Source organism: Trachypithecus francoisi, unplaced genomic scaffold, assembly GCF_009764315.1.
Source record: "Trachypithecus francoisi isolate TF-2019V2 unplaced genomic scaffold, Tfra_2.0 Lachesis_group7, whole genome shotgun sequence".
Taxonomy (NCBI): domain Eukaryota; kingdom Metazoa; phylum Chordata; class Mammalia; order Primates; family Cercopithecidae; genus Trachypithecus; species Trachypithecus francoisi.
In genome coordinates, this window is record NW_022681472.1 from 54,568,377 (window position 1) to 54,592,589 (window position 24,213).

Sequence of the window (24,213 nt, forward strand, 5' to 3'; positions counted from 1 at the left end):
AAAAATAAAAATAATTTTTAAAAATGAAAAAAGCCTTCAAGATATATGAGATTATATAAAATGACTAAATATGTGACTTAGTGGCATTCCTGAGAGAGAAGAGAGAGTGAGCAACTTGGAAAACATATTTGAGGATAGATATAATTCAGAAAAAATTTCCGCAATCTTGCTAGAGGGGTCAACATGTAGATATACAAGAAATCCAGATAACTCCTACAAGATACTACACAAAATGACTATTCCCTGGACACATAGTCATCAGACCATCCAAGGTCACCCAAAAGAAAAAACCTTAAAGGCAGTTAGAGAAAAGTGTCATATGAACTGCAAAGCAGCAGTCTCCAAACTTTTTGGCACCAGGGACTGGTTTCATGGATGACAAGTTTTCCACAGATGGGGCTGGAGGGGGTGGTTTAGGGATGAAACTGTTCCACCTCAGTTCATCAGGCATTAGAGTCTCATAAGGACTGTGCAACCCAGATCCCTTGCACGTGCAGTTCACAAAACGGCTCATGCTCCTAAGAGAATCCAATGTCACTGATGATCTGAGAGGAGGCGGAGCTTAGGTTGTAATTCTTGATCGCCCACCGCCCACCTCCAGCTATGTGACCCGGTTCCTAACAGTCCATGGACCGGTACCAGTCTGTGGTCCAGGGGTTGGGGGACCCCTGCTCTAAAGGGAAACCCATCAGACTAACAGTAAACTTCTCAGCAGAAATCCTACAAACCAGACAAGATTAGGGGCCAATTTTGAGCATTCTTAAAAGAAATTCCAGCCAAGAATTTCATATCTTGCCAAACTAAGCTTCATAAATGAAGGAAACATAACGTATTTCCCAGACAAGCAATTACTAAGCAAATTTGTCAATGCCAGACCAGCCCTTCAAGAGATGCTTAAGGGAGGTCTAAACATGGAAACAAAAGAATGACATTTACTAATACAAAAGCACACATAAAGCATATAACCCACAGACTCTATAAAGTAACCATACAATCGAGACTACAAAGCAACTAGCTAACAACCCTATGACAGGAACGAAACCTCACATATCAATATTAACCTTGAATATAATGGGCCTAAGTGGCCCACTTAAAAGCCATACAGTGGCAAACTGTAAAAAACAAACAAAATTCATCTTTCTTTTATCTGCAAGAGAACCATCTCACAAGTAACAACACCCATACTCATAGTAAATGAATGGGGAAAGATCAGGTAAACGGAAAACAAAGAAAAGCAGACGTTTTATATTAGATAAAACAGACTTTAAACAAACAACAGTAAAAAAGGACAAAAAAGAGCATTATATAATTTTTTAAAAGGGTTCAATTATGTAAGAAGACTTAACTATCCTAAATATATATATACACTCAACACTGGAGCACCCAGATTTATGAAAACAATTACTTTTAGACATAAGAAAAGATGTTGACAGCCACACAATAACAGTGGGAGACTTCAACACCCCACTGACAGCATTAGACTGATCATCAAGGCAGAAACTAACAAAGAAATTCTGGACTTAAATTTAATACTTGACCAACTGAACCTGATAGACATCTACAGAATACTCTACCAAACAACCACAGAATATACATTCTTCTCATATGAACATAGAACATACTCAAAGATTGACCACATGCTCAATCCTAAAGCAAGTCTCAAAAAATTCAAAAAAATCAAAATCATACCAGGCATCTTCTCAGACCACAATAGAATAAAAATAGAAACCAACACCAAGAGGAACTCTCAAAACCACATAAATACATGAAAACTAAACAACATGCTCCTGAATGACTTTGGGGTAAACAATGAAATTAAGGCATAAATCAAAAAGTTATTTGAAAAAAATGAAAACAGAGACACAACATACCAAAACCTCTGGGGTACAGCAAAAGCAGTGTTAAGAGGAAAGTTTAGAGTGCTAAATGCCTACACCAAGAAAATGGATCTTAAATTGACAATCTAACCTCACACCTAAAGGAATGAAAAAACAAGAAAAAACTAAACCCAAAGCTAGGAGAAGGAAATAAATAAGTAAAGTCAGAGTAGAACTAAATGAAATTGAGAACAAAAAACCATTCAAAAGATCAATGAAACAAAAAGTTGTTTTTTTGAAAGGATGAATAAAACTGACAGAGACTGCTAGCTACAATTAAAAAAAGGAAAGAGAGGGCCGGGCGCGGTGGCTCAAGCCTGTAATCCCAGCACTTTGGGAGGCCGAGACGGGCGGATCACGAGGTCAGGAGATCGAGACCATCCTGGCGAACACGGTGAAACCCCGTCTCTACTAAAAAATACAAAAAAAAACTAGCCAGGCGAGGTGGCGGGCGCCTGTAGTCCCAGCTACTCGGAGACTGAGGCAGGAGAATGGCATAAACCCGGGAGGCGGAGCTTGCAGTGAGCTGAGAACTGGCCACTGCACTCCAGCCCGGGCGACAGAGCGAGACTCCGTCTCAAAAAATAAAAAATAAAAATAAATAAAAAAAATAAAAAAATAAAAAAATAAAGGAAAGAGAGAAGATCCAAATAGGCACAATCAGAAATAACAAAGGTGACATCACAACAAAGCCCACAGAAATACAGCAAATGCTCAGAGGCTACTATGAACATTTCAATACATACAAAGTAGAAAATCTAGAGAAAATGGAACCTGAAATTTCAGGAACCTTAATTCCTGAAAACACACAACCTCCGAGATTGAACTAGGAAGAAACAAAAATCCTGAAGAGACCAACAAGTAACAAGATTGAATCAGAAATTAAACACCTACCAATGAATAAAAGCCCCCGAAAAGAGAGATTCACAGCGGAATTCTACCAGTACTAATGAAACCATTACAATCAAAGAGGAGGGCCTCCTCCCTAACTCATTCCATAAAGCCAGTATCATCCTGATATCAAAATCCGGCAAAGACATAACAAAAAAAGAAAATTACAAGCCAATATCCCTGATGAACATAAGACACAAACTTCCTCAACAAAATACTAGCACACTGAGCTAGGTGGAATGGCTCACATCTATAATCCCAGCATTTTGGGAGGCTAAGGCAGAAGGATCACTGGAGCTCAGGAGTTTGACACCAGCCTGGGCAATATATTGAGATCCCATCTCTCCAAAAAAATTTTTTTAATTAGCCAGGTACAGTGGCACACGCTTGTAGTCCTAGCTACTCAGAAGGCTGAGACGGGAAGATCACTTGAGTCTGTGATGTCAAGGCTGCAGTGAGGCATGGCTGCACCACTGCACCTGAGTCTGGGTGACAAAGTAAGCCTGTCTCAAGAAAAAAAATATATATATGAGCAAACCAAATCCAGCAGCACATCAAAAAATTAATTCACCACAATCAAGTGGGCTTTATTCCTAGGATGTAAGGACGATTCAACATATGCAAGTCAGTAAATGTGATTTACCACATAAGGAGAATTAAAAACAAAAACCATATAATTATCTCAATAGACACAGAAAAGGTTTTTGATAAAATCCTATACCCCTTCATTATAAAAATCCACAACCAACTTGTCATCAAAGGAACATACCTTAACATAATAAGAGTTATCTATTACAAACTCACAGCCAACATCATACTGAAAGGGCAAATGCTAGATGCATTCCCTTAAGAACTGGAACAAGACAAAGATGTCCACTCTCACCATTCCTATCCATTATGTTACTGGAAGTCCTAGGCAGAGCAATGAGGCAAGAGAAAGAAATAAAAGACATACAAATAGGAAAAAAAGAAGTCAAATTATCTCTCTTCACTGACAATATAATTGTATACTAGAAAATCCTAAAGATTCTGTCAAAAGACTCCTAGGCCTGATAAATGACTTCAGCAGTCTCAGGATATAAACACAATGTACAAAAATCAGTAGCACTTCTATACACTAATAATGTTCAAGCTGAGAGCCAAGTCAAGAATGCAATGCCATTTACAATACCTACCAAAAAAAAATCTAGGAATACACCTAACCAAGGAGGTGAAGGATCTCCACAAGGAGAACTACAAAAGACTACTAAAAGATATCAGAGACAACACAAACAAATAGAAGATCATTCCATGTTCCCAGGTTGGATGAATCAATATTGTTAAAAACGGTCATACTGCCCAAAGCAATCTACAGATTCAATGCTATTCCTATCAAACTACCATCATCATTTTTCACAGAATTAGAAAAAAACTATTCTAAAATTTATATGGAACCAAAAAGGAACCCAAAGGGCCAAGACAATTCTAAGCAAAAATAACAAAGCCAGAGACATCAATCTACCTGACTTCAAATTATACTACATGGCTACTGTAACCAAAACAGCAAGGGACTGGTACAAAAATAGAAACACAGACCAATGGAACAGAACAGAGGCATAAAAAAATAATAAGATCATGCCCTTTGCAGGAATGTGGATGCAGCTGGAGGCCACAGTCCTAAGCAAACTAACACAGAAACAGAAAACCAAATACTGCATGTTCTCACTTATAAGTGGGAGCTGAATACTGGGTTCACAGGGACATAACTATGGAAACCATAGACACTAGGGACTCTAAAAGGAAGAAAGGGGTGGAGAGGACAAGGGCTGAAAAACTTCCTATTGGATACTATGTTCGCTATCTGGGTGACAGGATCAGCAGAAGCCCAAACCTCAGCACCACGCAATATACCTTTGTAACAAACCTGCACATGTACCACCACTAAACCTAAAATAAAAATGGAAATTTAAATAATATAAATAAACTGTGAAAAAATATTTTTAAAAAATAATTTCCAAAGAATTTTGAAATGCTGATTTACAATTATTAAATATTTACACAACTTCTTCAGAACACATCTATTGCATAATGCAGAGCACATGTATATGATTAAATAAAAATAATCCTCTACTTAGTAGACAACTAAGTCATTTGCACAGAAACAGTGAAAAGCATTCTGATTCAAAGATCTCTCAATATAGTGATTACAAAGAAGACATACAAAGGGACTCAGACTGTGTATTATAATTGGGGTGCAGAAAGTGATATGAGGACAACTGGAAAGACAATAAAGAGGCAGTAAAAAGTTAAAGGAGTAGGAGACCTTCGCCAGCAATGAAAAACAAGTAGGTCAGTACTAGAGAGAGGTTAAACAAAAAATCCAATTTAAAAATGGGCAAAGGAGTGCCGGGCACAGTGGCTCACGCCTGTAATCCCAACACTTTGGGAAGCCAAGGCGGGTGGATCACAAGGTCAAGAGATCAAGAGCATCCTGGTCAACATGGTGAAAGCCCGTCTCTATTAAAAATACAAAAATTAGCTGGGCGTGGTGGCGCACACCTGTAATCCCAGCTTCTTGGGAGACTGAGGCAGGAAAATTGCTTGAACCTGTGAGGTGGAGGTTGCAGTGAGGCGAGATAGCACCACTGCACTCCAGCCTGGGTAACAGAGCAAGACCCTGTCTCAAAAAAATAAAAATAAAAAGGGCAAAGGAATTGAATAGACAGTTCCCAAAATATACACATAATGGACAATGGAAGATAAGCATATGAAAAGATGTTCTATATCACTAGTCATCAGAGAAATGCAGATCAAAACCACAATGAGATGCCACTTCACTCCCATTACAATGGCCACTAGCAAAGAAAAACAACAGAAAATAACAAGTGCTGGCAGGAATGTGAAGAAACTGGAACTCTTATACATTGGTGGTAGGAATGTAAAATGGTACAGCTGCTGTGGAAAACAGTATGGAGGTTCCTCAAAAAATTAAATAGTCTTGAATTGATGAGTGTGGATCCAGTTCATGGTAGCATTATTCACAAAAGCCAAAAGGTGGAAGAAACCCAAGCGTCCATCAGCAGATAAATGAATAAACAAAATGTGCTATATACATACGAAGAAATATTATTCAGGCTTTAAAAAGGAAGCAAATTCTGACACATTCTACGACGTGTATAAATTATTGAAAACATTAGGCTACATAAAACACACATACACAAAAGAACAAATATTGTATGATTCTACTTATATGAGGTATTTAGAATAGTCAAACTCATAGAGACAGGAAGTAGAATACTGGTTACGAGAGGCTGGGGCAAGAGGATATGGAGAATTATTGTTTAATGGGTACAGGGTTTCAGTTTGAGAGAACAAAAAAATTTCTAGAAATAGTGGTAATGATTGCACAATAATGTAAATGTACTTTACAGCAATGAATTGTATAGAGTACTTTAAAATGGTTAAAATGATAAATTTTACGTTATACATTACTCATTAATCTTAATTATAATCTTAAATTATATGATTATACTATATAATTGTTAATCTTAAATTATACATAATTATTAATCTTAAATTTTCTTTCTCTCTCTATTTGAAAGAAGTGAACATATTATGGGGAGTGTAGTGAGTTGAAAAATGACCATCCTCAGAAGATATGTCCACATCCTAATCTCTGAAACCTCTAAATGTTACACAATTTCTGGGGGCGGGGGGAGAATACAATTTATGCAGATATAATTAAGTTAAGAATCTTGAAAGCAGAAGATCATCCTGGATCATCTAAGTGGGCCCTAAATCCAATGACAAGTGCCCTTATAAGAGAAAGGCAGAGAGAAATTTGAGGTAGACAAAAAAGAGGACACAGGGCTGGGTGCAGTGGCTCACGCCTGTAATCTCAGCACTTTGGGAAGCCAAGGCAGACAGATTGCTTTAAGTTCAGGAGTTCGAGACCAGACTGGGCAACATGGTGAACCCCATCTCCACAAAACAAATATAAGATTTAGCCAGGCATGGTAGCTTGTGCCTACAGTCCCAGCTACTTAGGGGGCTGAGGCAGGAGGATTGCTTGAGCCCAGGAATTCGAGGCTGCAGTGAGTCATGTACGCGCCACAGCACTCCAGCCTGGGTGACAAAGCAAGACCCTATGGAAGAAGAAAGAAGATGATGATGATGACACACTCAGAGGAGAATGCAATATGGAGACGTAGGCAGAGATTAGAGTAAGACACGGATTGCAGGCAGCCACCAAGAGCTGGAAAAAGTGAAGAATGGATTATCCCGTAGAGCCTCTTGAGGGAGTACAGTCCTGGCAACACTTTGATTTCAGACTTCTGGCTTCCCAGGCTAAATGAAGATACTCCTCTATGCCATTCACCGCTGTGTTAAATCCTTGCAAGGAATCTTCCACGAGGTGGTGCCATACAAACACACTTGCACATACACTAAGACATCCAAGGTATCTACCAATACCTACACAGCAGGGACTGGGAGATGGAAGGTGTGTTAAGTGTGTTGGGTACGGAATCATTTAAGTCTCATCACTACAGAGAATCAGTTTTCCAGAATTTCTCAACCAAATTTTATTACTAATTGAGCAGGAAGGAGGACATGGATTGTCTTCTCTTTTTTGGTGTTGGGTTTTTTTTAAATATTAAAAAATGGTTAACTAAGTGTTCACTCTTTAGATGTGGACATAACCACATTTTTATGTCTCTTTTTTTAAATCATTTGGTTGTGAAAAAAGTAGTGCCATGTGATTTGCAATGGGAGAGAGCTACTGTTTTATTTTTTTATATGCACTATAAAGAATGATCTTCTAAATCATGTCTGTTTTTATGCTGCCTATACTAAAGCATTTGTTGCACCTACTTAAATGCTATGTTTCTCTAAAAAGGGAGGTGGGAGCCAGATGGGAAATATGGTGGGTTAAGGAAAAGATTGTTCAGGAAAGGATAACATTATTTTCGAAAATATCATTCATCAAAAATAACTCTTCCATGTTTGAAAATATCTGCAGGGCTCCTTTCTTTGTAAGTACGTAGTGTAAGGACACAGCGATAGAGACCTTTTTTCAGGCTAAAATAATTCTTAATTTACTCTTAGAGATTGTCGTGTTTTATGTGAGTTAAATTTCCAGAAAATTGCCAAGTGCCTCCAATTATCTCCTTAAATCACATTTGACATAAATCTTCCAAAAATACACTATTTATTTACACATTTTTTTAAGTTATAAACATTCAGTATTGCATTGCACAGAAGTAAAAATTCTTAGTTTGATTTTTATTTTCTTTCCTTCATCTAATTCAAGAAATCATCAGGTACTTCTCCTGCTGTCCACAGACTGATTCAAACAGTTCTTTCCTTACCCCTTTCCCTATGCTGAACAACAGGTAAGCAAACACAAAGGTTTTTTACAGATTACGCCTGTAATCCCAGCTACTCAGGAGGTTGAGGCAGGATAATCGCCTGACCCGGGGAGGCAAACATTGCAGTGAGCGGAGATGGCACCACTGCACTCCAGCCTGGGCGACAGAGCAAGATTCCATCAAAAAAAAAGGAAGCAAGGAAGCAGGGAGGGAGGGAGGGAAGGAAGGAAGGAGGGAAGGAGGGAGGGAGGAAAGAAGGAAAGAAGGAAGGAGGGAAGGAGGGAGGGAGGAAAGAAGGAAAGAAGGAAGGAGGGAAGGAGGGAGGGAGGAAAGGAAGGAAGGAAGGAAAGGAAGGAAAGGAAGGAAAGGAAGGAAAGGAAGGGAGGGAGGAAGGGAAGGAAGGGAAGGAAGGAAGGAAATGATACTATTTATTCATCTCCTGATTTAAAAAATATATATATATACACACACATACATATATATTTATATATATATATACACACACACACACACACACACACACATCCTAAGGCTGGCTGCACTGGCTCACGCCTGTAATCCCAGCACTTTGGGAGGCCGAGGCAGGTGGATCACTTGAGGCCAGGAGTTCAAGACCAGCCTGGCCAACATGGTGCAACCCTGTCACTACTAAAATTACAAAACATTAGCTGGGCATGGTGGCAGGCACCTGTAATCCCAGCTACTCGGGAGGCTGAGCTGAGACAGGAGAATCACTTGAAACCAGGAGGCAGAGGGTACAGCGAGCCAAGACTGCCACTGTACTCCAGCCCAGGTAACAGAGTGAGACTTTGTCTCAAAAAAAAAAAAAAAAAATACACACACACACACACACACACTCTTCACACTCACTTCCAACAGGCCTGAGAGAGAAGACTGATCTCCTCAAAAGTATGTGGTTAACTGAATTCAAGACTAAATTTTTTTAACTATTCTATTTATCTAACTGACCAAAATTAATTTGGTGGTTTCATATTTAACTTTATAAAATAAACTGAGTTTTAATTTTTAAAAAATTTGTTTCACTTAACATTCTGATTAGACTTACTCCCATTTGCCACTACTCACTAATTTTAATCTCATAGCTGAATGTAAATTTATAAGCACTTCTATCCCCCTCCTGTTTAAAAAGCTTTATACGTTTCAATGTGTACATCATCATTTCCCTTTACTACACAGATAATCATTACTGTCTATCACAGTGAAGATTCGGTTTACATATACCACAAGTTTCTTTGGGGGAAAAAAAAGTTGTATCAAAACTAACAAATTCGGTTGACTCCTTGCCATCAAACCAATCCAGTGTTTTTAACAGCTCTTTTTAATAGAAAATTTCTCCTTGAACACCTATATTCCAAATATTCCTTATTCTGCCCAGGAATGATAAAAGAAATATCAATCTTTGACAAACTGATAAACTAAAGCATATAAAACAAATGACCTCAGACTTAACACCTTTGAAGGACCCATTCTCAAATAACTGTAAATTTCCAATTTAACCACTTTCATTTTCTAATTCAGTGCCATCTTTAAGTTCTTCATATCCCTCAGGCTATGACACCCTAAATATATGTCCTACAAAAACCTTAATCAGTGAAAAACACAGCAATAATTTGTGGCCACTTAAGGAGAAGCAACTCCATTCTAAACTATCCAAGCTCGAGGCATCTCTTTTTGCCCCTAATTTTTGCTGTCCTAAGCAAGACTACTTTATAAACAGGCCTGGTGCCTAAACACGGTAAAAGGCTGAGAAAATGACTGGGAAACCAAATCCCAGTTCACTCAGTCTAGAAGGCAGCACCACTGTTCTGGAGTGTTCCTAATTATATACATCTAGTGGGCAAGCATAGTGGAAAGGGCTAGAACTCTGTGAGGATGACTGCAAGGCATTTCAGAAAGACTGGATAGAATCCTCACTCCAATCACAATATCACCAGTGGCTGGGCACCCCACTGTACATGGAGGCTGGGGAAACTCATCCACCACATCCTAACTTTGTCTCTAACTTTATTCTAGATAGCCATTTATATGTAGTAAATTGTATCATTTACTTACATTAAAATAACTATCAGTTTTTTTGCCTGTATCAGTTGTGGGGTCTTCGTGTCAATCATATCTTTGTCTCATTGTGGCAACTTTGTAGATTACTGATTATATCATTAGCCTATATGGCTACCAAAAAATGGCTGGAAAACAAAATATTAAAAATTGAAATCTGTCCATATTTTCTGCTACTCTGGAAAACTTGTCTTATTTTTGTTAGCTGCTCCTCCGCTTGTACAGAGTTGGAATATTAATGCAGAGGATATTTCTTTGGTGTCTAGGCAAAAACACCCATAAAACTGAGTTCATATCCCAGCTCTGCCACTAACAAGTTATATCATCTTAACAAATAACATAATCTTATCCATTTCATCCAAGCCACCCAATGGAGGATAAAATATTTATTTCACAAAGTTACTACAGTACAAAAAAATGTTGGCTAAAAAAGAAAACTTCAGTATTTCACTCACTTACCATAGTCTCATATCCTCCCAGCTTTCTCATATCTTAACTACCACTTTATCTCCTCTATAACGTCCTGAGATTTCGGATTTAATCTGTTCAGGGTAGGACTCCCCAGATGACTGCTATGCAGCAAGCATGGAGAACACTATCTATTCTTCGATCCCCCCATTTTCTTTCCAGACTGTGCTCTGTTAGTAACTCCTGAACTGTCTCTCAGCAGCATCCTTAAATTCCCTGAAGCCCCATCCTTCCAAGACACTCATTCATTAAAACCCAAACCCTCCATATCAAAGCCATAATGCACTCTACTGCACAGCAGAGCACACTACCACAGGAAGGCCCACAAACCAGGATTAATTACACCATAATTTCTCAATTATCGATTTTAGCTGGGCCCTCAACAACTTTTTTTCTCTATTGGACAGCTCTTTCTTTCATTGCCCTCACTATACCCCCCACCAAACTACTGTAAACCTTGATGAAACAGTAAAGGTTATTAATTTTTTAAATTTCTATACTTGAATATGTATTTTTTTAATATTCTACATTGACAAAATGGAAAATAAAGCACTTCCCCACATATCAAAGAACAACAATAATCTGAAAAAAAGCAGTTGTGTGACTGAGCTGGAAGCTAAATAAACTACAAGGCTCTTTTCAAGGAACATCATTTTTACTTGAAGAATAACAGAAAACTAAGGTTACACAGACTTGGGTATTTGACAGACATTTTCTCAAAAATGAACCAAGTGAACCTGTCATTTCAAGGAAAACAAAAGGTAGTATTTGTTACCAGTGATAAAACTGTATCTGTTACATGATCTTAACAGCTTCCAATACTTGCAGTTCAATACTCTAATTTGTAAGACAGCTCACAAACACAAGAAAAGTTAAATAATGATATCATTTAAATAGAAAATAAACTATATTACGTTTGGAAATGCACAAGACAACACTTGATTAACTGTCCAAAGAACTGGACTGTCAAGGAATTGCCTATATACAAAATATGAGGAAAAAGAGAAATTTACTTGGGTGATAGCTGTCAAGAATGGCTCTATACAGGCATAAAATCCAAGCTGGGACTTGAAAAATTGGTAGGATTTAGATTAAAAAAAAAAAAAAGTGAGCAAGACATCCTAGGAAGTTTGCAATATATATATACATACACATATATATACATATATACATATATACACACACATATATATACATATATACAAATACATATATATATACACGTATATATTTTTTTCCCTAAGAGAAATACTATTTTCAGGTATATTTTTAATAATGTATAATGTATTCATTCAAACTCTCAGGTAATATTATAAGATCCTTAAAGGGAGAGGCCACATATTACAATTCTCTGCTATCTGAGCACAGGATCAAATTTAACAAGTTGAACTATTTGGTTGGAAAAATAAGACTTACACAGGGAAGAAGCAGAATAGTAATAATGGAAGTCCTAGGTTAAATCCCAGCTCTCGAAGTTACCTAGGTTGCCTTGGGTAATTTAGTAAAACTCACTGATTCAAACTCAAATACGCCTACTTTGAAGATCACCCTACAAACATCCTAACTAAAAGAACTGCAGATAACTAATGATCAGAGATGAAAGAAAGACTTTGTGTTCCTGTTTTTATGCTGACCTTGTTATTTTTCATGTTATTTTCAAACAATTGATGCTATTTTTATTTTTCATTTACCAAAAGGAATTTATATACACAAGGAAGAGGAAGATGGTACATATTGTATACTTATACATATACTACTTAATATACTTATTGTATATTACTCAAAGAATTCTAGGTTGAGCACACTCCTGTTATCTCAGCACTTTGGGAGGCCAAGATGGGTGGATCACTTGAGCCCAGGAGTCGTAAACCAGCCTGGGCAACATGGCGACACCCTGTCTCTACAAAAAATTAGTTGGTCATGGTGGTGCATACCTATAGCCCCAGCTACTCTGCAGGCTGAGGTGGGAAGATGACCTGAGCCCAGGAGGTCAAGGCTCAAGTGAGCTATGATCGCACTACTACACTCCAGGCTAGGTGACAGAGTGAGACCCTGTCTCAAAAGAAAAACAATAATAATAATCTCTCTTTAAAATGTTTCAATACAGCAGACAGATTTTCAAATATTTTCTGTATAATATACTGTTACCTGTATTATCGAAATTGAAGCCACAATAGCATTATAATATCAGATGTAATTCCAATTTATTCTTCTTCAGATATTCTAAAATAATGCATTCTTCCTCTTCCTATCTATTTACTTCACATTCCTCCAGCCACCATGACATTATCTTCTCTTTTCTACAAATACACACATACGTACACTCTTCCCCTCATTCCTACATCCTTATTGAGATAACTACAGCCACTAGAGGGCAATAAGTATACAAAGATAAATGTACTTATCTATGATGATGAACTTATCTATACGATTCACACAGTAATAAACCTAAAAAGTATATCATCACAAACCCTGAAACATAGGCAATTAGATTTGAATATGCAAGATATATATTTCAAACTCAAAAATTATCCTGCACAGGTCACAGAAGCATATAATGATGTTCAAAAAAGGAATCCCATCTTCTTAATAAGCATTCATTTAAAAAATTAGCCGAATTCCTTTACATGTGCATAGTAATATTAGAAATTAGGATTGCTTAATACCATCTCCAGACCAAAGAAGAGAAAGGGCAGGAAAAAAAAAAAACACAGTAAGGTATAAATTACAGAGTGGGTAAAAAAGTGAGAAATGATTACTTCAAACTCTTTCACTACCACAATCGAGAAAACAATAAACTGAAGAGCAAAGAGGATTTACCAACCCTTTCTTCTACTGAAAAGCAAGCAAAAATTTTACGGGTATATTTTTGGGGGAGGAGAACAGTGATGGTAGAGATATACAAAGCCTTCGGTTCTTTTCTCACAATTAAGAACATGGAAGAGAAGTTAAGAGTTATCAATCTTTAAGAGGTAATTTTACCATTTTTAAAAAGAATACTTTTAAATGAACGTATTTAGTTTATATTTACTTACACTGACATTACTGCAACACTTATATAAGGCTAACATTTTCAGCAAACCATAATTTTCTTACCCTCATTGGATGTATATCAGCATAAGGAGGTTTTCCTTCAGCCATTTCTATGGAAGTAATGCCGAGGGACCAGATGTCGGCCACACAGTTATAGCCTATTTCTTGAATCACCTCAGGAGCCATCCAAAATGGAGTTCCTATTACAGTATTGCGTTTTGCCATTGTATCCTGCAATAACGTTACATAGCCATAAATACTACTACAAAAGCACAAAGGAAATCTGTATGCCAAACATTCTTTTAAAAAATGTTGAAACCTCCAATGCCACATATTATATCAGAAATTGACTATTTTGCTAAAATTTCAACTAGTTATGACATACTTAGGAATTTTGAATTCTGAAAATAACCAAGAGTTCACAGGTAACTTATCCCCACTACCATCATTAAACACAGTCATTAAAGATAGTGCTGTAATGATAAAAGCTACAGAAATGAGCTACGTAGCTTCCCTTTTAGAACATTTAAAGCATTTTGATTACAAGATATATTTTCATATTCAATCATCCTAAATTATAAATTAAATAATACTCAATTTTGGCTCAATTACGGTTCTTTCTCCACAAAAACTAAAGTTACACATTTCTTTCCATTCCCCCTCAAAAAGTTATTGAAGTTTAGTTATAATCAAATCTGAACAAATTAGCCAAGTGTTTAGAAAATTATTAAAGTTAACTTACTGTTAACTGACCAGCCACTCCAAAATCTGCCAATTTTGCATGTCCTTCTGTATTGAGGAGAATATTTCCAGCTTTTATATCTCTGTGTATTTTTCTCATAAAATGCAAATATTCTAGTCCTTTCAATGTAGATTTAAGAATGGTTGCAATTTCATCTTCTGTTAACTGGAAAGAAATATTTTTTTAAATCATAATTAAAATGCCATGTTAGATAAACTCTTACAAAAGAGCACTAGTAACAAGTATGTCTTTCTGTGTGTGTGTGTGTGCTTTTTTAAGAGACCCCACAGTCTGTTGCCCAGGCTACAGTGCAGTGGTGTGGTGATAGCTCACTGCAGCCTCAAATCCCTGGGCTCAAGTCATGCTCCCACCTCAGCTTTCTGAGTAGCTAGAACTATAGGCACACGCCACCCCAACAGGCTAACTTATTTTTACTTTTGTAGAGATGGGGGGTCTCGCTATGTTGCCCGGGCTGGTCTTGCACTCCTTGCTTCAAACAATTCTCCTCCTCAGGAGGAGAAGAACAATTCTCAATTCAAACAATTGTCCTTCCTCAGCCTCCCAAAGTGCTGGGATTATAGGTGTGAGCCACCATGCCTAGCCACAAGTACTTCTTTCTAATGACCACTAAACCTCCAGGAAAATGCTAAAGGGGTAAATAATCGAGAACCTCTTCTTCCCACAATACGCTTTGTTACTCTTATTACACATTTTACTAATGAAAGGATCATTAAATTTCTCTCTTTAAGATTATCAGTATCAGCAGGGCGTGGTGGCTCACAGTTGTAATCCCAACACTTTGGGAGGCCGAGGCGAGCAGATCACTTGAGGTCAGGAGTTCGAAACCAGCCTGGCCCACATGGTGAAACCTTGTCTCTACTAAAAATACAAAAATTAGCCAGGCGTGATGGCATGCACCTGTAATCCCAGCTACTCAAGAGGCTGAGGTAGGAGAGTGTTCAAGGCAGAGGTTGCGATGAGCCGAGATCACATCATTGCACGCCAGCCTGGGCGACACAGTGAGACTCCATCTCAAAAAAAAAAAAAAAGATTATCAGTGTCATCAGTATCATTCCTAAAGCAAAGGACATATCTCAAGAATCAGCCTGATACAAGGAATCACTATTTCCCACATCTTCTAACACTGGGGATGGGGGGGCACTATCACAGCTAATATCTGTTCTGAAAAAGTAAATTCAGATACTTCCCCTGAGATATTTCAGATTCTTTATGAAAATGAAACCAACAGCTAAAGCAAAGTAAATGAGGGAGGGGGGCTTGAAATGAATCTTCTGCGAGAAGCTCCTACACCAGTGCCACTCCTAACCCTTCCAAGACCTGGACTTCTGACCTAATATTGAGAACTCAGAAGAAAAAAATGTCAGAGAAAGATTAGGAAAATGGAAACACAAGCAAAGGTTATCAGAGGAAGGAAAAAGGGGAGAGCAGAGAAGGCCAAGGAAGAGACGGATGGGGAAGAAAATCTTAACAGCTGTAGCAGTAGAGCCACTGCTATCTGTACCAGGCAATGTGCTAAGAGTTTTGCATGCATTCTCTCATTTACTCTTAAAACAATCTTGTAAGGTAGTGTGACATTATGAAATCATAAGAAATATTTGGTCTTTGTAGGTTCTTGGCACAAAATCTCCTAAGAGCCTATGAATCGACTGAGTGAGTGAGAAGTTGAATCAAGATATTTTATCTTTGTTTTCTCACCCCTCTCACAAGAGTGAGAGGGGCTGTCTTTTGTCATTCATAATAAGCTCCTTTCAACCATACCAGAATTTATACTGATCAGGTGACTCGTAGTGGGCGCCTACATAGCTTCAGGATGGGAGCTGGTTTCCAAAAAAACCAACCAAGTGATTAGAAGTTTGGAAATTTCAGCCCAACCCCTGACTTACGGAAGGGCTGCAGGGAGACAGGGGGTAGAGATTTAGTTAAGCACAAATGTCCAAACTTAATCAATCATGCCTACGTAATAGAACTAACCATAAAAACTCTAAATGATAGGGACTGCTCTCAAGCTTATATTCTATCTATAAGCAACGGGATAATTTGATAGAAAACAGGATAACACAGGAAAATGTCTGTGAAAATTGCTATGAGGACAATAATAGAGAGCTATTGATAGAGAATGACTGAGAAGCTACTTTAGACTGACATTCAAGAAGGCCCAAAAGACATTTTACTAAAGTCTAAATGATATAATGGGGCCAGCCATGTGAATGGCTATCTGGGAACATACATTCCACAAAAAGGGGGGAAAAAAAGATTAAAATATCTTGATTAAACCTCTCAAATTTTCTAAAACACTGAAGAAAAGAGAACACTTCCAATCTCATTTTAAGAGGCATTATTCTGATACCAAAGACAGACAAAGTCACTACAAAACAACTACAGACTAATATCCCTTATGAACATTGATAGAAAAATTCTCAACAAAATACAGCACACCCACTTCAACAGGATCTTAAAAGGTTATACACCATGACCAACTGGGAAGTATTCCTGGAATGCAAGAATGATTCAACATACAAACTCAAACAATGTAATACACCACCTTAACAGAATGGAGAAGAAAACACATGATCATTTCAAATGAAAACAGAAAAAGCATTTGACTAAATTTAACTTCTTTTCATAAAACACACAACTAATATGAATAGAAGGAAACTATCTCACCATAGTAAAAGCCATATATAAAAAACCCAAAGTAAATGTCATACTCAAAGCTGTAAGACTGAAAGCTTTTCCTCAAAGATCAGGAACAATGCAAGGATGCTATTAGGTTGGTGCAAAAGTAATGGCAAAAACCACAGTTACTTTTGCAACAACCTAATACTTCTGTGCCACATAGTACTGGAGGTTCTAGCCAGAGCAATTAGGCAAGAAAACCAAATAAAGGCATCCAAACTGGAAAAAAATAAGTAAAATTATCTCTGTTCACAGATGATATGATCATATATGTAGAAAATTCTAAAGCGTCCACAAAAAAACCTATTAGAAGTAATAAATAAATTCAACAAAGCAGCAGTATACAAAATCAACCCATGAAAATCAGTTATATTTTTGTACATTACCAATGAGCAATCTGAAAAGGAAACTACAAAAAAAATCTGTTTACAATAGAAATAGAATTTCTTTATTTTAAAGAATAAAATACTTAGGAATTAATTTCACCAACGAGGTGAAATATCTGTACAATGAAAACTACAAAACACTGCTGAAAAAACAAATTTAAGACATTAATAAATAAAAACCTATCATAACTTCATAGATAAGAAAATTTAATGTTTTTAAGATGCCCATGCTACCCAAAGCAACCTACAGATTCAACACAATCCCTACCAAAATCCCAGTGATGTTTATTGCAGAAATAGAAAAACTTATCCTAAAATTTGTATGAAATCTCAAGGGGCCCCAAATAGCCAAAACAATACTGAAAATACAAGAACAAAGCTATAAGTCTCATAGTTCCTGATTTCAAAACTTATTACAAAGCTATAGTAATCAAAACAATGTGGTACTGGCATAAACACAGACAGATAGATGGACGGAACAGAGTAGAAAACCCAGAAATAACCCTTGTATACATAATCAAATTATTTTCAACAAGAGTGTCAAGAATATTCAACAGGAAATGAATAGTATTTTCAACAAACAGTGCTGGCACAACTGGATACCCGTGTGCTAAAGAATAAGTTGAACCCTTACCTAGCACCATACACAAAAATTAATTGAAAATGGATCAAAGACCTAAACATAAGACCTAAAACTATACCACTCTTGGGAAAAAATAAAACAGGGCAAAAACATCATGATACCGGTTTTGGCAATGGTTTATCAGATATGACCAAAAAGGCGCAGAGAACACAAGAATAAAACAGGCAAATTGGACTTCATAAAAATTAAAAAAAAAAAAAAAAAAACGCACATCCAAAGACAGTATCAACAGAGTAAAAAGACAACCCACAGAATGGGAGAAAATATTTAGAAATTACATATCTGGTAAGACATTAACATACAGAATATAACATACAGAACTCCTAAAACATAACAATAAAAAAATCAAATTCAAAAATGGGTAAAGGACTTATATATAGACATTTCTCCAAAGATATACAAATGGCCAAGAGGCACGTGGAAAGATCCTCAACATCACTAATCATAAGAGAAATGTGAATCAAAAACATAATAAGATACCACTTCACACCCATTATGATGGCTATTATCAAAAGACAAAAAAGAACAAATGTTGGCGAAGAGGTAGAGAAATTGGAACCTTTGTGTATAGCTAATGGGAATGTAAAATGGTACAGCCTCTGTGGAAAACAGTATAAAGATTCCTCTAAAAGTTAAACATAAAATTACCTTAAGACCCAGCAATTCCACTTTTGGGTAAATACTCAAAAGAACTAAATGCAGGGTCTCAAAGAGGTATTTTTGAACAAGTTTCACCTCGTGATGAGTGTACACCCATGTTCATAGCAGCAATATCCACAATGGCTAAAAAAGTGGAAGCAACCCAAATGTCATTTGACAGACAAATGAATAAGTAAAATGTGGTAGAAACATACAATTGAATTTTATACAGCCTTAAAAGGGAAGGCAGTTCTGCAACATGTTACAACATGGCTGAAGCTTGAGTACATTACGCTAAATGAAGTCAGTCACAAAAAAGACAACTAATGTATGATCCTGCTTATATGAAATACTCAGTTACCAAAATCATAGAGATAGACAGTAGAATAGTGGTTACCAGGGGCTGAAGTAGCAGAGAATGGAGAGTTAGTGCTTAATGGGTACAGAGTTTCAGTCTTACAAGATGAAAAGAGGGGAACGGATAATGGGGATAATTGCACAACTTTATAAATGTATTTAATGCCACTGAACTGCACACTTAAAAATGGCTAAGATGGCAAATTTTGTTTATGTGTATCTTGGCACAATAAAAGTAAAACCGAGGGGGGAAAATGCTTTGATTCAAGAAAAAGCTCACCATATTTGAGTTGAATAAAGAAGGCTGAAGTTTAATGCACCAGGAGAAGACTAGCTCTAGATGAGATCTGAGAGACAGGCAAGGACCAGATCATGTAAGGCTTTACTGGCCATAGATAAGGAGTCTAAATTACCTGAAAATTCTGGTACTTCCAGGAATTTATTCTCTACCTGAGACTAGATGGTCTGACTTGACAGTGCAGAGAAAGCAAGCACCATACTCTAAAGCCGCACCATCCAATAGAGTAACCACTAACCACACATGGCTCCTAAACATTTGAAACGTGAGTATTCTAATTTCAGATATGCTGTAAACGTAAAATATACACCAAATATCAAGGCTTAATACAAAAAGAATGCAAGCTATTGTTTTAAAATTTACATATTGATTACCCAATAAATATTTACATATTATATTATTACTATATTAATGTTGAACATATAAAATGTTAGTGTTTAATATAATAAGTATTAAATATGGTATTTCATATTATATAATATTAATGTTTTATATTAATATGTCTGTTATATTATGAAAGTTAATTTCACTTTTTTTAATGTGGCTACTCAAAAATTTAAAATTATATGTGGCTTTTGTTTCTTGTGGACAGTACTGCAATAGAAAGGGTCCACAAGAATGCTTTGTGAACACTTTGTTCACTGATGTATCCACAATGCTTGGAGCGATGCCTGGCGTTCAGACAGCACTTGATAAGTAATGAATGAATGGGTACAGACTTGTCAATACAAAAAGAAAGGAGACACCTTCATCTGATGTTCCCAGTCTTTCTAAGTTAGTGGTGTGCAGCCAGATGTGAGGGAGAGGGAGGTAGGAGTGTTGTTTAGGGCCATCACAGTGGACCACTACAGACGGTGGGCAAGGTGGTGGTGCTGTCATATGCACCTAAGTTTTCTCGTCTGTCCTCATCCTCCACTCTTTCTATAAAGACTAAAAAGCTTGGGGTGTTAATAAAAGCAGCATCAGCCCATAAAATTGTGTCTTGTTTAGTTACTTCAGTACAGACCTTTTTAGTTACCTAGACTTAAATTTTTATCTCTTAACATTCTACTATTTCCAACCAGTAAGTCACTAATTTTCTATTAACTCTGATTTGTTATCTCTGCTCCTGTACCCTATATTTCACTGCTCTACTAAAGAACGTTCAGAATTACGTAAACTGACTGTACTTCAGGGTCTTAGGATCTGTCTGATTTCAATGCTATAAAGTCACTGGACAAATCCACAGCAAGATTAAAGGAGGATTTTTCAGGGATATTATACTAATTCATGAACTGTCTGGCTTTGCTCAATGACTTGAAAGGGTCATTCCAACTCTATGATTCTATGTTATCAAAGTATCTTCACGTAAAGGCAATCTTCACTAAATAAAATTCTCACTCATTTGGGCATCGATCTATGTGTTCATTCAGCAAATATACACCTGACTGGCTCTATCACTGAGCTGATACTGTTCAAGGTGCTGGGTGTACAGGGACACGGAAACTGATAATCCCAGTCCTAATGAAGCAGACAAGAATATCTGAGGGTATAACCTGAATTTGGCCCTGAACTGTTAAAGGTGGAGAGTGCAGATCTGAAGTTTATACAACCTCTCTTTCATCATGTTTTCCTCCCTTTGGTAATAAATCCCTCCCACTAATTCAGAGAGTCAATGTCTTCTCATTTGCTTCATATCCTCCTCAATTAAAAAATGATGCAATATCCAGTCATTCATACAAGTACATGAACAGAGCTTAATTTAAATTTATTTTAACAACCCAATTTAGTATTAAGGCTTAAAAGCAGTATCTGTACTTTAAGACTTTTAAATTCAATTATGAAATGAAAGGTTCCTATACCTCAATAAAATCACTTTAAACAACAATAAACAGGTGGAGAAATATTTTCCAGAACATAAAGGCATACTGTTGTCTTAAATTTTTATATTTCTTTACAGTTTATAAAAACATTTTATGTGATTTCTCTACTCAAGTAAGTAAGCAGAAACACTTATTATTATTCCTTTTAACAGATGAGGAAACAAATTCAGAGAAATTAAATGGACTACTGAATGTCATACAACTACTAAGTAGTAAACCCCACATTTCTTCAGCAATTAATGTTACTTCCATCACACCACTGCCAGATGTCACAAACATAAATCTATGAATTAGTCTAATATAAGAAAAATTGGGGGTTTTGAGGCTTGTTCTAAGGCTGATATTCAAAATATCTGACAGTCATTAAAGCAAATGTCTAATCAGGACAGTTGCCAACCACAATACCAACCAATCAGAACAGCTACCAGTGGTAAACAACAGTAAGAATAGATACTAGCCATAAATAGGCAGCAAAATGATCATCCCTGAATATCAGGCAGAGTACCTGCCCCAGCTCAGCATTCAAATTAAAGTTATTTTAAATGGTATGCCAGCCAAACAAAACAAATACACCTGTTAATGAACTGTGGATGTAAGCACACTCACCTGGCCTGAAGAGTAACCCTGAGTACATTAATGGGTGACTCTATAAGCATTTTATTGAAAACAGATGCTTAATTCTACTAAAATAAATATATAAATCAATGATTTTAAACATTTTAAAAATACTTAGAAGAAAACCAAAGTAAGTTTCAAATCACTAATCAGGAAAGATAGTTTCTAACCAAAAAAAAGCAAAGAAAGAAAGAATTATGAGAACTTATTAGTTTTGTCTACACAAAAACTTAGAATACATAAGCTTAGAATACATATAAGGTTCTACATAACCTTAGAAAACTCAGAAAAATAGCCAGTTACGGTGGCACAGGCCTATCTACAGTCCCAGCTACTCAGGAGACTGAGGTGGGAGGATCACATGAGCCCAGGAGTTTGTTCAAGTCCAGGCTGGGCAACATAGTGAGGCCTTATCTCTAAAAAAAACTAAATAAATTTTTAAAAAGAAAAAAAAAGTCATAGCAAGATATTAAGGTATAGAATTATTTATTTAGAACATAAAGAGCTTATATAAAACCTTCAGAAAAACAATAAAATCTCAATAAAAGAACAGGCCGAAGAAATCAATATAAAATTCACAAAACTAAAAAAAAAAGAGCTAATTAACATACATGGAAACTATTACACTGCACTAATTATCAAAGAAAAGCAAATTAAAACAATAAAGTATCAAATACAAAATTACCCCAGGGGTTACAATATTGCTGAGAATAACAGCACATATATAACCAGAATGTAAACCAGAGTATAAAAGTGACATAAGAATTCAGAAGTATTTTCCAAGAAGCACTAGGTAACATTCAGCCACTGAAAAATCATTTATTGAGTACCTACTCTAGATTTAATTTTTTTAAAAATCTCTAACCTAACCTAATGGGGCTCCAATCTAGCAGGAAATACAGACTTAGAAACTCATAAACAATCATAAAACGCTCTTTCAAAGTGAAACATACCCAAAAAGGAGTGCAATTAATTAGGAAAAGAGAAAGGAAGTGGCATTAAAATCAAGCTTTAAATTTAAAAAGTAGCTCACTATCCAGAGAAAGGAAAGACCACTAATAGAGTAACTAATGAACTAAAGAATAGAAATACAACAATTATAAAATGGCACTCAGAAACCAAGTAAGGCCCAGTTTTCTTCCTTCCACTACAATGAGAAAAATGACAAAAAGTGATAGGCCAAATTTCAGCCTTGTACCAAAATGGAGACAAATCTTAGCAAACTTGGAAGATAAATGTTTACTTGGTCTCTTTTAAATATCAATGGTGCCCAATGAACTTTGGACAAGAGAAATATCTGTATCAAGATTTAAGGCACTCTACAAGTATTGTGTGTCACTAATGGAAAAGGAGAAGAGTGGAAGGAAATAAGAACGTATATTTAGTGGACACCATGTAGCAGGTTCTGATCTAGATGTTTGTATCATGCTTATTTCATGTCATTTGGATATATGTTAATCTTTTTGTTATTAAAAAATAAAGAAGTTGACAGTCATTTTCCTAGATAGATGGAGTTTTGTTTTCAAATACTCTCTAGCTGTTTTAACAAATTTCATTTACATATAAATACAGCCAATTACCAAAAGTAGCCAGATTTTTATTTGGCAATAAAGAGAACTACTTCTTCCTATTACAACACAAAATTTAAAGCAGTACCTTTCTCATATCTTTAAGACTTTTCATGAGGCTGGATAGGTCCATACCCAACTATTTCAAAATGGTCAGATTTATATTGAAAACACCAAGGGGGAGAAAACACATGAGAGGATGTGCTTCATACAGAAGAAGATAATGTAAGAATTCAGTTTCAAGATGGAAAAGCATTAGATCCATTCTCAAATCACAGCTAATACTTCCTTCAGTGGTATCTGTTAAGAATCCCTTAAAACAAACAAACAAAAATCTGTGGAACCATTGATTGGAACACGAAAAAGTTTATCAACAGAGTACTTCATTTGTGGATTTAATTAAGTTATCCTCAATATATTACAGATTTAATTTCATTTGGGTCACTATACAAATGGTACGATGTCATTTTTAAATCCCTTGAATCACATTTTATAGTCCATTTTGTTGTATTTTTTTAAAGAAGGGTGGTAGAGAGATAATAAACTATGAATGAAATACTCAGCAATCAGGGATGAAAATAAGACATTTATAGCTGAGCTAATACATTAAAAGACGGAAGTCTACATCTGGTTTCAATTGGTATGAATTCACTAGCAAATTTAAGAAGAATTTCATTGTACAAAAACAAAAAGATGGTTTTGATAGGCTTTAG

At 36.3% G+C, this 24,213-nt stretch overlaps 1 protein-coding gene across 1 annotated transcript in view; it reads right to left on the reverse strand.

The window, feature by feature from the left end:
* STK3 (serine/threonine kinase 3) overlaps nt 1-24,213 on the reverse strand; it is a 354,584-nt gene that overhangs the window by 227,655 nt on the left and 102,716 nt on the right. Inside the window, exons 5-6 of the mRNA XM_033202322.1 lie at nt 14,436-14,600; nt 13,757-13,924 (exon numbers count right to left, since the gene is read on the reverse strand). Coding sequence (XP_033058213.1) covers nt 13,757-13,924; nt 14,436-14,600 — 333 coding nt within the window. The remainder of the gene's footprint in view (nt 1-13,756; nt 13,925-14,435; nt 14,601-24,213) is intronic.